This window comes from Coturnix japonica, chromosome 5 (assembly GCF_054131305.1).
Source record: "Coturnix japonica strain WE chromosome 5, WE-NBRP24, whole genome shotgun sequence".
In the NCBI taxonomy this organism is placed as follows: Eukaryota; Metazoa; Chordata; class Aves; order Galliformes; family Phasianidae; genus Coturnix; species Coturnix japonica.
The window spans coordinates 8,638,395-8,650,416 of record NC_140667.1 but is presented as its reverse complement, the minus strand read 5'-3'; the positions used below and the strand labels follow the sequence as shown (position 1 = coordinate 8,650,416).

The 12,022-nt window shown below is 60.7% G+C and overlaps 3 protein-coding genes and 1 pseudogene across 3 annotated transcripts; 1 reads left to right on the top strand and 3 right to left on the bottom strand.

The window, feature by feature from the left end:
- Window positions 1-1,697: 1,697 nt before the first annotated feature.
- LOC146760650 (scavenger receptor cysteine-rich domain-containing protein SCART1-like) lies at window positions 1,698-3,463 on the bottom strand. Its single transcript, XM_085548293.1, has 3 exons — window positions 2,762-3,463; window positions 2,383-2,691; window positions 1,698-2,306 (listed from the first exon to the last, which is right to left on the bottom strand). The coding sequence occupies exons 1-3, from the start codon at window positions 3,450-3,452 to the stop codon at window positions 1,813-1,815; spliced, it is 1,494 nt and encodes a 497-aa protein (XP_085404419.1). The 5' UTR covers window positions 3,453-3,463; the 3' UTR covers window positions 1,698-1,812.
- A 68-nt stretch (window positions 3,464-3,531) lies between these two features.
- Window positions 3,532-4,824, bottom strand: LOC146760649 (antigen WC1.1-like). Its single transcript, XM_085547896.1, has 3 exons — window positions 4,773-4,824; window positions 4,340-4,660; window positions 3,532-3,872 (listed from the first exon to the last, which is right to left on the bottom strand). The coding sequence occupies exons 1-3, from the start codon at window positions 4,822-4,824 to the stop codon at window positions 3,532-3,534; spliced, it is 714 nt and encodes a 237-aa protein (XP_085404022.1).
- Window positions 4,825-4,903: 79 nt separating this feature from the next.
- Window positions 4,904-6,199, top strand: LOC146760648 (uncharacterized; annotated as a pseudogene).
- Window positions 6,200-6,859: 660 nt separating this feature from the next.
- Window positions 6,860-10,788, bottom strand: LOC107314477 (scavenger receptor cysteine-rich type 1 protein M130-like). Its single transcript, XM_032445039.2, has 12 exons — window positions 10,737-10,788; window positions 10,304-10,624; window positions 9,915-10,229; window positions 9,533-9,835; window positions 9,118-9,432; window positions 8,727-9,041; window positions 8,348-8,656; window positions 7,921-8,271; window positions 7,685-7,831; window positions 7,519-7,608; window positions 7,364-7,447; window positions 6,860-7,209 (listed from the first exon to the last, which is right to left on the bottom strand). The coding sequence occupies exons 1-12, from the start codon at window positions 10,786-10,788 to the stop codon at window positions 7,046-7,048; spliced, it is 2,766 nt and encodes a 921-aa protein (XP_032300930.2). The 3' UTR covers window positions 6,860-7,045.
- Window positions 10,789-12,022: the final 1,234 nt, after the last annotated feature.

Here is a 12,022-nt window from a genome sequence, read left to right as displayed (position 1 = left end):
CGCTGCCAGCCAGGAAGCCACCATTCCTCCTGGCAGCGGCACACAGTGGTGGCACAGAGCACATGGGGAAGGACAGCCCGTTCCAGGACTTGAACTGAAACACCAGGGACGGCTGCCCGGCACCTTCCATCAGGAACATACATCAGGGGTGGGAATCCCGACCTCCTTCTCTGCAGGTCCTTACAGGGTGAGGTAACAGACAAGCGCAGGAGGTGGCTCAGACCCCTGACCTGATGTTTCTCGTGTCAGAGGGAGCTCTTCAACGTGTGTGCTCTTCCCACTGACAAAGGAGGTGTCCTCAGAAGGGGAGATCCTCCCAGCAAACTGCAGGGTGATAGTCAGCTTACCCAGGTTTGCATATCAGAACGTGTGAGAAAAGGTGGTGAATGTGTGCAGAGAGACATACACGTACAGTTATCATCTGCATTTCTGTAACTGCTTTCCTTTTCCGCACTTTTTGGTTTGTATCTCCCCCATGAGTTTGTTTACAGCTCTCTCCCCCATGGCACACTGGGGGCAGGGGCGGAGTGAACGACTGGCCAGGTGTTGCTCAGCTACCTGCAGGGTGAAACCACAGCGCGTGGCAGCGTGCCTGCACCTGTGTTCCTATGGGGACATGCGCTCCTTGTTGTCCTTCCACTGCAGCGCAGCAGGCCTGAGAGCCATCCCACCGCCTCTCTGTCCGCTTTCAGACTCTTTCTGTTGTTATCCCCGTGCCCAGAGCCAATGGAGATGTCTCTGAAATACAGCTTTTCACCCCAAACCCCTAGGGATGGCCCACGGGCACAGGAACAGGAGCCAAGAACGGAAGTGAGTTTCCGCACAGATTTATGCTTTAATAAAGAAGTGACTGTCATAAGGGAATAGTCAGAAAAATAATGTTAAAACAGGGAGATTATCTGTTGCATCCCAGCTTCAGGAAGGAGAACGGAGGATTTTGCTGCTGTTCTGTGCACAGGGCAGGGAGAGGTGATGATAAAAAGGCCAGATCCACCCCTCACAGGGCACACCGGTCCCAGTTCCAGCCATGTCCCCACAGTTTGCTCACAGCAATGTTCCCAGGGTGCTGACACCAGCATCATCATAGCCCGTGTCCTCGGGGGGCTGTGCTGGGTCATCCCCGGGGTGGGGAGAGGGAGACGCCTCCGGCACAGCCACAGCATCATCGTAGCCATGTGAGGGGCTGTGCTGGGGCTGGGCAGGGGAGTCTGTGACAGACAGGGAGGGGATGCTGGTAAGGACAGTGTTGGAAGGGATCTGTGATCTCACCAACTCATGAGTCCTGTGTTTGGCTGGGTTCCCACAGAGGGGTGCCCTGAGCCTTTCTGTCCACACAGTGCACCTCTGTGCCCGTGCCCCTACCTGGGGACACCTGGAAGTCACTCTCCGCTGCACCATATCCATTGTGATCTGACACTTTTTTCCCTGAGCCCTGGGACAGGGAACCTGGAGGGGAGGAAGTGTGTTGTGGACATGACAGGGGATGGGGACAGCCCCGGGGGCCATCCCGCTCCCACCTGTGCGGCTGGGCACCTCCTGGTACTCAGAAATCAAGTTGTAGTCAAGCTCCTCATACACAGCCTCGGAGGCTGCAGCCTTGCTGCGGCCTGCAAGGCAGCACACATGGCATCGGTGTCCCCAGTGTCCACAAGGTGCTTCCCCATATTTTTGGAACCACAGAGAGGTGCCCACCTTGGCACTGGGCCCGTGTACGGTGTGCCAGCACAGCCAGGGTGGCCAGGGCCAGGCACAGCAGTGTCCCCAGGATCACACACAGCACCGTGAGCGATGACACGGTCCTTGGTGCTGCTGTCAGCGGGACAGTGCTGTGGGTGAGAGCTGTGGGGCAGTGATGGGAAGGGTGAGGCCCAATGGGGATCCAACGGTAGCAGTTAGAGGACAGTGAGCATGGGCAGAGCCATTTGCTGAGGTGTCTCTGTCCCAGTGGTTACTACCTGGGGCTGGGCTGGTGGCCTCACTCCTGTCGCTGGTGTCCTCGTCACATGTGATGTGGGTGATCCCGGCGGGACTGCATTCCTGCAGCTGCCAGGGTGCTGAGGGGCAGCGCCAGAGGGAGCGGGCCCCTTCCTCACAACTCACCCAGCTCAGCCACGCGCGGCCTGAGCCAGCTACAGGGAAGGCTGCCAGACTTCCCCCAGTGCCACATCCCAGCTGTCGGCAGACGGCAGTGGCCGTGGCAGGGCTGGTGTCATTGGCACAAACATGACCCCACGTCCCCTCATGCAGCACCTCCAGGTGCCCACTGCATCTGCTGCTATCCCCCGTCAGCCGCAGGTCCAGCAGCCCTGCAACGAGGTCAGGGGATCGCTAGACCCCGAGTGTGGTGGGGCTGTTCCCATCCAGAGTGATGGTAGCCCTCACCTGAGCACACGACACCTGCACCACCGCCATGCCGACAGCTATGCTGCACTGAGGCTGTGCAGTGCCAGAGAGCATCCTCTGAACCAGAGCAGCGCCCAGCACCCGGCCACAGCGTCCCAGTGCCAGGCCCAAAGCGCTCGGATCCAGGTGCCTCCAGGGCCCTTCCACAGCCCAGCTGGCCGCAGGCAACTTTTGCATCCTGCAGGGTCCACGTGTCCTGGCAGACGGTGCCCCAGCTGCCCTGGCTGTACACCTCCACCCTGCCGGCACAGCGCCTGGGGCTGCCCGCCAGCCTCAGCTGCTTGCTTCCTGTGTGGGAATGTCATGCTTGGGATGGGGATGGCAGCGTGATGCCTGCGGCCCTTCACAGTGCACTCACCTGAGCAGGCAATGGCCAAACCCGCAGGACTCTTGCTGGGCTCCGTGGCCATCCCCGATGTGTTACACTGTGCCAAGAGCTCCTCGGTGCCAATGCAGCGCAGCTCCTGTAGCTCCATGGGGCCGGAGCCATTGTCCGACACAGCATAGATTTTCTCAGGCACACCGCAGCCCAGCTGCCGGCACGCCACAGTGGCAGTGCCGTTGTCCCACAGCCCCACAGACACACGGGCCCAGACTCCAGGGTGCACGGCCACCTCCAGACGTCCATCACAACGGCTCTCCCCACCGTGGAGCTGCAGGGGCTCGGCGACACCTGCAACAGGCCCGGCTGTGTCCTGGGGACAGGCAGTGCACCTCACCCTTTGGGAGTTCCCACTTTCCCCACACCCACCTGAGCAGATGACACCAGCTGTGTGCCCGGGGGGGCAGACGGGCTGCCCCAGCACCTCCACAGGGCACTCGCCCGGGTGCCGCTCGCTCCCACTGCAGCTGAGGGCGTCGCTGCGCAGCCTTCCTGTACCCATCCCAAAGTGGCCTGGTGGTGGTATGGAGATGGCAGAGCCGCATCCCAGGTGATGGCAGAGGACATGGGCGTCGGGCAGGTCCCAGGCAGTGGCACACAGGGGCCCCCACACCCCTCGTGCCTCCACCTCCACCCGTCCAGCACAGTCTGAGCCTCCATCCACCATCCGGAACCCAGTGTAGGCTGCAGCAGAGAGAGGGTGTTGGGGCTAATGGAGCTAAACACCCCACCATGTGCACCACGTGTCATGGCGCTGACGCAGATCTATGTCCCCTGTACTTACGGGAGCACATGATAGCAGTTGGTTCTGTGCAGGTCTGGATGTTGAGACGCTGCTGTGCACAAGCAGACAAGAGGGGCTCGGTGCCGTTGCACTCAAAGGAACCATCCCAGAATGACCCCTCTGCTGGTCCAAATTGCACAGTCCCATATAGGGCCAGTGCTGTCCCGCAGCCCAGCTCCCTGCAGACAACCTGGGCAGCCATGAGGTCCACATGGCCATGGCAGACGCTGACCCAGGCCTGGCCCTGCCGCACCTCCAGCCTCCCTGAGCACTCACTGTCCCCTCCAACCAGTCGGGAGAACCCTGCCGGGAGAGGTGGGCTGCTGGGCTGAGGGACGTGGGCGAAGGGTTCCCCACAGTGCTACGTGTCCCCAGCTCTCACCTTGGCAGACTACAGAGGCATTAAAATCAAAAGGAGAATTGTATGGACCCCAACCCTCAATGTTGCAGTCCCAGATGGCCTTCTCATTCCCCTTGCAGCTGATATTGGCCAACATTAGCGGAATGTGTTCTTCCAAAAATCGCCAGGTATGTGTAGTGTGAGCAGCTGAGCCACAACCCAGATGTTGGCACACCACCTCAGCATGATTAATGTTCCAGGCTTTGTCAGCCACACTGCCCCAGCGTCCCCGCAGCTTTGCCTCCACTCTCCCCTCACAGGGTCCCCTGCCGTCCGCCAGCCTCAGCTCCAGTGAATCTGCATCAGGGACTGGTCTCAGGCCTCCCCAGGGGTCCAGGTATGGTGTCCCAATCCCAGACACCCACCTTACCTGAGCAGATCACCCCAACATCCCATTCGTGGTCACAGAAGTGTTTGCCCCAGCCAAAGTGGGGGCAGTCCTGCAGGGCAGTCTCAGTGCCACGGCAGAACAAGGGATGCAGCCAGATGTGTCCCTTGCCCTTCCCAAATAGGGAATATGTGGATGCACGGGCTACTGCGCCACAGCCCAGGTGCCGGCACACCACTCTGGCCGCTTGTACATCCCACTCGATGTCGTAGCTGCAGACGGAGCCCCATTCGCCCTCATGCTTCACCTCCACCCGACCGGCACAGCGCCCACCGCCATCCACCAGCCGCAGCTCCTCGCTGCCTGTGGACAACCCAGGGAGGTGGTTGAGCCTGGGTGTGCCTGTCCCATGGCTGCAACACTGACGCACCGCTTTTCCCCTGTCCTGTGGCCATCCCCGTTCCCCACAACTCACCGTTACAGAGCTGCACACAGAGGAGCAGTCGCAGCACCCTGGCAGGCACCATCACGCCCCATATGCACAGCTCATGGACCAGCACGAGGAGGGGAGATATAGGCAACCCCTGCTGGCAGGAGCCAATGAGGATGGTGAGATACAGTGGGAGCCGTTATCAGCAGGGTTATCAGCCGCCTGCTGGGTCCCAGCCTCCAATAACCTGCTTCGTGCCCAAATATGAGGCTTTCTCCACTTCTGGCGTCACACAGCCCCACAAGCATTCTTGGTGCCTGCATGTCCCTGAGGGAGCCAGCCTTCCTGGGTGCCTGCATGTCCCTGAGCTGGGGCTCTGGCTGAGCCCATGCAGAGAGGGTCCCCACAGGGAGTAGTGTGACCCCAAAAGGGTCTCTCTCGTAACCCCAATGCATACCCCAATCTTGTGGGGTCCTGGACCTGCCTTTGTAGTTCTGCAGGTAGTATTGAGGTGAATAAGGTCCCAGTGCTGGTATGGACATGAACAGGACAGCCACCGCCAGCCCCGCACATCAGTCAGGAAACAGCAGTGCCTACATCTGAGGATACGCAGCCTCCACACCTACCCTTCATCATGAGCAGGAGGGATTGTATTCCCCCACATGGGGACCCAGCATCAACACCAACCACAGTTGCAGTCCCGGGGCTGTCCAGCTGCTTTGTGGACATCACAGCAAACCCAGCTCCATAGGAGAAGGCTGCGTGGCTGAACTGTCCCGGCCCATGTCCCCTTGTGCAGCCCGTTGCTGGGGAAGGAGGAAGTGTGCTATGGCTGCGTGTCCGCTTTCAAAAGCGAAACCTGCTGTACGTAGGGCTGGAACATGGGGCATCGCCGGCCCCACTGTAGGATCAGTGTGCAGTGGCACAGCTTGGTGGGCACTGGGGGTTCCTGGGAACACGGCTGCGGGGCTGGGCAGCTGCTGAGCCTGTGGGGATGCAAGGTGCAGGATGGGGATACCAGCAGGGCTTGGGCATTGCTCCCGCCCTGCTGTACTTGCGTTGCTGAGCTGAGGCCCTGCCCTGCACTCAGCAGGGCACCAACACGGCATCCCAGTGGGCCGCAGAGGGGCCCAGGAGGCCGCAGCAGCCCCGCAGCAGGGCTCAGCAGGGCTGGGCCTCCAGCTCTGCCAGCAGCACCAGGCAGCTCTGCAGCCACAGCTCAGTGCCAAGCTGAGGGACCCTGGCAGGAAGGCCTGGTCTGCGCGGGAGGGACGAGCGCTGCCAGCCAGGAAGCCGCCATTCCTCCTGGCAGCAGCACACAGCGGTGGCATAGAGCACATGGGGAAGGACAGCCCGTTCCAGGACTTGAACTGAAACACCAGGGACGGCTGCCTGGCACCTTCAATCGGGAACATACATCAGGGGTGGGAATCCTGACCTCCTTCTCTGCAGGTCCTTACAGGGTGAGGTAACAGACAAGCGCAGGAGGTGGCTCAGACCCCTGACCTGACGTTTCCCGTGTCAGAGGGAGCTCTTCAATGTGTGTGCCCTTCCCACTGACAAAGGAGGTGTCCTCAGAAGGGGAGATCCTCCCAGCAAACTGCAGGGTGAGAGTCAGCTTACCCAGGTTTGCTTATCAGAACGTGTGAGAAAAGGGGGTGAATGTGTGTGTAGTGACATACACGTACAGTTATCATCTCATTTCTGTAACTGCTTTCCTTTTCTGCCCTTTTTGGTTTGTATCTCCCCCATGAGTTTGTTTACAGCTCTCTCCCCCATGGCACACTGGGGGCAGGGGCGGAGTGAGCGAACGGCTGGGTGCTGCTCAGCTGCCTGCAGGGTGAAACCACAGCGCGTGGCAGCGTGCCTACACCTGTGTGCCTGTGGGGGCACACACTCCTTGTTGTCGTTCCACTGCAGCGCAGCACGCCTGGGAGCCATCCCACTGCCTCTCTGTCCGCATTCAGACTTTTTCTGTTGTTACTCCCATACCCAGAGCCAATGGGGATGTCTCTGAAATCCAGCTTTGCAACCCAGACCCCAAGAGATGGCTGATGGCCTCAAGAACAGGAGCCATGAACAGAAGTGAGATTCTGCACAGATTTGTTGTTTAATAAAGAAGTGACAGTCATAAGGGAAGAGTCAGAAAAATAAAGTTAAAAAGCTGATTAGCGGTTGTGTCCCAAATTCAGGAAGGAGAACGGAGCATTTTGCTGCTGTTCTCTGCACCAGGCAGGGAGAGGCGATGATACCAAGGCCAGGACCATCCATCGCAGGGGCACACAGGTCCCAGTTCCAGCCATGTCCCCACTGTTTGCTCACAGCGATGTACCCATGGTGCTGACACCAACATCATCATAGCCCGTGTCCTCGGGGGGCTGTGCTGGGGCATCCCCATGGTAGGGAGAGGGAGACGCCTCCGGCACAGCCACAGCATCATCGTAGCCATGTGAGGGGCTGTGCTTGGGCTGGGCAAGGGAGTCTGTGACAGACAGGGAGGGAATGCTGGTAAGGACAATGCTGGAAGGGATCTGTGATCTCACCTTTGCATGAGTCCCATGTATGGCTGGGTTCCCACAGAGGGGTGCCCTGTGCATTTCTGCCCTCACAATGCAACTCTGTGCCCGTGAACCTACCTGGGGACACCTGGAGGTCACTCTCCTCTGCACCATCCCCACTGTGATCTGATGCTGGTTTCCCTGAGCCCTGGGACAGGGAACCTGGAGGGGAGGAAGTGTGTTGTGGACATGACAGTGGATGGGGACAGCACCGGGGGACATCCCGCTCCCACCTGTGCGGCTGGGCACCTCCTGGTACTCAGGAATCAAGTTGTAGTCAAGCTCCTCATACACAGCCTCAGAGGCAGCATCCTTGCTGCGGCCTGCAAGGCAGCACACATGGCATCGGTGTCCCCAAGGAGCTTCCCTATGTTTTGGGACCCACAGAGAGGTGCCCACCTTGGCACTGAGCCCGTGTACGGTGTGCCAGCACAGCCAGGGTAGCCAGGGCCAGGCACAGCAGTGTCCCCAGGATCACGCACAGCACCGTGAGCGATGACACGCTCCTTGGTGCTGCTGTCAGCAGGACAGCGCTGTGGGTGAGAGCTGTGGGGCAGTGATGGGAAGGGTGAGGCCCCATGGGGATCCAACGGCAAAGCCATTTGCTGAGGTGTCTCTGTCCCAGTGGTTGCTACCTGGGGCTGGGCTGGTGGCCTCACTCCTCTCCCCGGAGTCCTCATCACATGTGATGTGGGTGATCCCGGCAGGGCCGCATTCCTGCAGCTGCCAGGGTGCTGAGGGGCAGCGCCAGAGGGAGCGGGCCCCCTCCTCACAACTCACCCAGCTCAGCCACGCGTGGCCTGAGCCCTCTGCTGGGAAGGTTGCCAGACTTCCCCTAGTGCCACATCCCAGCTGTCGGCAGACGGTAGTGGCCGTGGCAGGGCTGGTGTCATTGGCGCAAACATGACCCCACGTCCCTTCATGCAGCACCTCCAGGTGACCACTGCATCTGCTGCTTTCCCCCGTCAGCCGCAGGTCCAGCAGCCCTGCAACGAGGTCAGGGGATTGCTGCACCCCGAGTGTGGTGCGGCTGCTCCCATCCAGAGTGATGGTAGCCCTCACCTGAGCACACAATGCCTGCACCGCCGCCACTCCAACAGCCACGCTGCACGGGGGCTGTGCAGTGCCAGAGAACATCCTCTGACCCAGAGCAGCGCCCAGCACCCAGCCACAGAGTCCCAGAGCCAGGCCCAAAGCGCTCAGATCCAGTTGCCTCCAGGGCCCTTCCACAGCCCAGCTGGCCACAGGCAACGTTTGCATCCTGCAGGGTCCACGTGTCCTGGCAGACGGTGCCCCAGCTGCCCTGGCTGTACACCTCCACCCTGCCGGCACAGCGCCTGGGGCTGCCCGCCAGCCTCAGCTGCTTGCTTCCTGTGTGGGAATGTCATGCTGGGGATGGTGATGGCAGCGTGATGCCTGCAGCCCTTCACAGTGCACTCACCTGAGCAGGCGATGGCCAAACCCACAGGACTCTTGCTGGGCTCTGTGGCCATCACCGATACGTTGCACTGTGCCAGGAGCTCCTCGGTACCAATGCATCGCAGCTCCTGTAGCTCCATAGGGCCGAAGCCATTGTCCGGCAAAGCATAGATTTTCTCAGGCACACCGCAGCCCAGCTGCCGGCACGCCACAGTGGCAGTGCCGTTGTCCCACAGCCCCACAGACACACGGGCCCAGACTCCAGGGCTCACGGCCACCTCCAGACGTCCATCACAACGGCTCTCCCCACCGTGGAGCTGCAGCAGCTCGGTGACACCTGCAACAGCCCGCTGTGTCCTGGGGACAGGCAGTGCACCCCACCCTTTGGGAGTTCCCACTTTCCCCACACCCACCTGAGCAGCTGACACCGGCTGTGTGCCCGGGGGGGCAGGCGGGCTGCCCCAGCATCTCCACAGGGCACTCGCCCGGGTGCCGCTCGCTCCCACTGCAGCTGAGGGCGTCGCTACGCAGCCTTCCTGTACCCATCCCAAAGTGGCCTGGTGGTGGTATGGAGATGGCGGAGCCGCATCCCAGGTGATGGCAGAGGACATGGGCGTCGGGCAGGTCCCAGGAAGTGGCACACAAAGGCCCCCACACCCCTTGTGCCTCCACCTCCACCCTCCCAGCACAATCTGAGCCTCCGTCCACCAGCCGGAACCCAGTGTAGGCTGCAGCAGAGAGAGGGTGTTAAGACTGGTGGCGCAAAACACCCCACAGTGTGCACCATGCTGCAAGGGGCTGATTCAGAGCCATGGACCCTGTACTTACGGGAGCACATGATAGTAGTGCTTTGTGTGCAGGTCTGGATGTTGAGACGTTGCTTTGCGCAAGCAGACAGGAGGGGCTCAGTGCCATTGCACTCAAAGGAACCATCCCAGAATGACCCCTCTGCTGGTCCAAATTGCACAGTCCCATATAGGGCCAGTGCTGTCCCGCAGCCCAGCTCCCTGCAGACAACCTGGGCAGCCATGAGGTCCACATGGCCATGGCAGACGCTGACCCAGGCCTGGCCCTGCCGCACCTCCAGCCTCCCTGAGCACTCACTGTCCCCTCCAACCAGTCGGGAGAACCCTGCCGGGAGAGGTGGGCTGCTGGGCTGAGGGACGTGGGCGAAGGGCTCCCCACAGTGCCTTGTGTTCCCAGCTCTCACCTTGGCAGACTACAGAGGCGTTATAATCACGAGGAAAATCGTATGGACCCCAACCCTCAATGTTGCAGTCCCAGATGGCCTTCTCATTCCCCTTGCAGTTGATATTGGCCAACATTAGCGGAATGTGTTCTTGTGAAGTTCGCCAGGTATGCGTAGTGTGAGCAGCTGAGCCACAGCCCAGCTGTTGGCACACCACCTCAGCATGATTCATGTTCCAGGCTTTGTCAGCCACACTGCCCCAGCGTCCCCGCAGCTTTGCCTCCACTCTCCCCTCACAGGGTCCCCCGCCATCCGCCAGCCTCAGCTCCAGTGCCTCTGTATCATGGACTGGTCTCAGGACTCCCCAGGGGTCCAGGCATGGTGTCCCATTCCCAGCCATCCCACCTTACCTGAGCAGATCACCCCAACATCCCATTCGTGGCCACAGAAGTGTTTGCCCCAGCCCAAGTGGGGACAGTCCTGCAGGGTGGCCTCATTGCCATTGCAGAAGTAGAGTTGCAGCCAGATGCGTCCCTTACCCTTCCCAAATGGGGAATATGGGGACGTATGTGCCACTGTGCCACATCCCAGCTGCCGGCACACCACACTGGCCCCTCCCGCGCCCCATTGGAAGTTGTAGCTGCAGACGGAGCCCCATTCGCCCTCATGGTTCACTTCCACCCGACCAGCACAGCGCCCACCGCCATCCACCAGCCGCAGCTCCTCACTGCCTGTGGACAACCCGGGGATGTGGCTGAGCCTGGGCGTGCCTGTCCCATGGCTGCAAACATGACCGTCATCTTCCCCCCTGTCCCATGTCCATCCCCCTGCCTCACAACTCACCCTTGCAGAGCTGTACACAGAGGAGCAATCCCAGCACCCTGGCAGGAACCATCATGACCCACACACGCAGCCTGCAGCCCAGGATGGGGAGTGGGTAATATAGGCAGCCCCTGCTGGCAGGAGCCAATGAGGATGGTGAGATACAGTGGGAGCTGTTATCAGCAGGGTTATCAGCCGCCTGCTGGGTCCCAGCCTCCAATTACCTGCTTCGTGCCCAAATATGAGGCTGGCTCTACTTCTGGAGTCAAACAGCCCCACAAGCGTTCTCGGTGCCTTCATGTCCCTGAGGGAGCCAGCCTTCCTGGGTGCTGCATGTCCCTGAGTTGGGGCTCTGGCTGTGCCCATGCAGAGAGGGTCCCCACAGGGAGTGGTGTGACCACAACAGGGTCTCTCTTGTCTCCCCAGTGCATACGCCATTATAGTGGGGAACGGGACCTGCCTTTGTAGTTCTGCAGGTAATATTGAGATGAATAAGGTCCCAGTGCTGGTATGGACATGAACAGGACAGCCATCCCCAGCCCCGCACATCAGTCAGGACACAGCAGTGCCTGCATCTGAGGACATGCAGCCTCCACACCTACCCTGCATCATGAGCAGGAGGGATTGTATTCCCCCACATGGGGACCCAGCATCAACACCAACCACTGTAGCAGTCCCAGGGCTGTCCAGCTGCTTTGTGGACATCACAGCAACCCCAGCTCCATAGGGGAAGGCTGCAGGGCTGAACTGTCCCTGCCCATGTTCCCTTGTGCAGCTTGGTGCTTGGGAAGGAGGAAGTGTGCTATGGCTGCATGTCCGCTTTCAAAAGCGAAACCTGCTGTACACAGGGCTGGGACATGGGGCATCGCCAGCCCTGCTGTAGGGTCAGTGTGTGGTGGCACAGCTTGGTGGGCACCGGGGGCTCCTGGGAACACGGCTGCGGGGCTGGGCAGCTGCTGAGCCTGTGGGGATGCAAGGTGCAGGATGGGGATACCAGCAGGGCTTGGGCATTGCTCCCGCCCCGCTGTACTTGCGTTGCTGAGCTGCAGCCCTGCCCTGCACACAGCAGAGCACCAACACGGCCTCCCAGCGGGCCGCAGAGGGGCCCAAGAGGCTGCAGCAGCCCCGCAGCAGGGCTCAGCAGGGCTGGGCCTCCAGCTCTGCCAGCAGCACCAGGCAGCTCTGCAGCCACAGCTCCGTGCCCAGCTGAGGGGCCCTGGCAGGAAGGCCTGGTCTGCGCGGGAGGGATGAGCATTGCCAGCCAGGAAGCCGCCATTCCTCCTGGCAGCAGCACACAGCGGTGGCAT

Excerpts from the sequence above, each read along its gene's own strand:
- LOC146760649 (XM_085547896.1), bottom strand. The coding sequence starts at position 4,824 with ATGGTGCCTGCCAGGGTGCTGCGACTGCTCCTCTGTGTGCAGCTCTGT. Across the intron at positions 4,661-4,772 it reads CTGTGTGCAGCTCTGTAACG|GCAGCGAGGAGCTGCGGCTG; the intron begins GTGAGTTGTGGG and ends GGTTGTCCACAG. Across the intron at positions 3,873-4,339 it reads TGTTGGGGTGATCTGCTCAG|GGTTCTCCCGACTGGTTGGA; the intron begins GTAAGGTGGGTG and ends CTCTCCCGGCAG.
- LOC107314477 (XM_032445039.2), bottom strand. The coding sequence starts at position 10,788 with ATGGTTCCTGCCAGGGTGCTGGGATTGCTCCTCTGTGTACAGCTCTGC. Across the intron at positions 9,433-9,532 it reads CACTACTATCATGTGCTCCC|CCTACACTGGGTTCCGGCTG; the intron begins GTAAGTACAGGG and ends TCTCTGCTGCAG. Across the intron at positions 8,657-8,726 it reads TTTGGCCATCGCCTGCTCAG|GAAGCAAGCAGCTGAGGCTG; the intron begins GTGAGTGCACTG and ends ATTCCCACACAG.
- LOC146760650 (XM_085548293.1), bottom strand. The coding sequence starts at position 3,452 with ATGGTGGATGGAGGCTCAGACTGTGCTGGACGGGTGGAGGTGGAGGCA. Across the intron at positions 2,692-2,761 it reads TTTGGCCATTGCCTGCTCAG|GAAGCAAGCAGCTGAGGCTG; the intron begins GTGAGTGCACTG and ends ATTCCCACACAG. Across the intron at positions 2,307-2,382 it reads TGCAGGTGTCGTGTGCTCAG|GGCTGCTGGACCTGCGGCTG; the intron begins GTGAGGGCTACC and ends ACCTCGTTGCAG.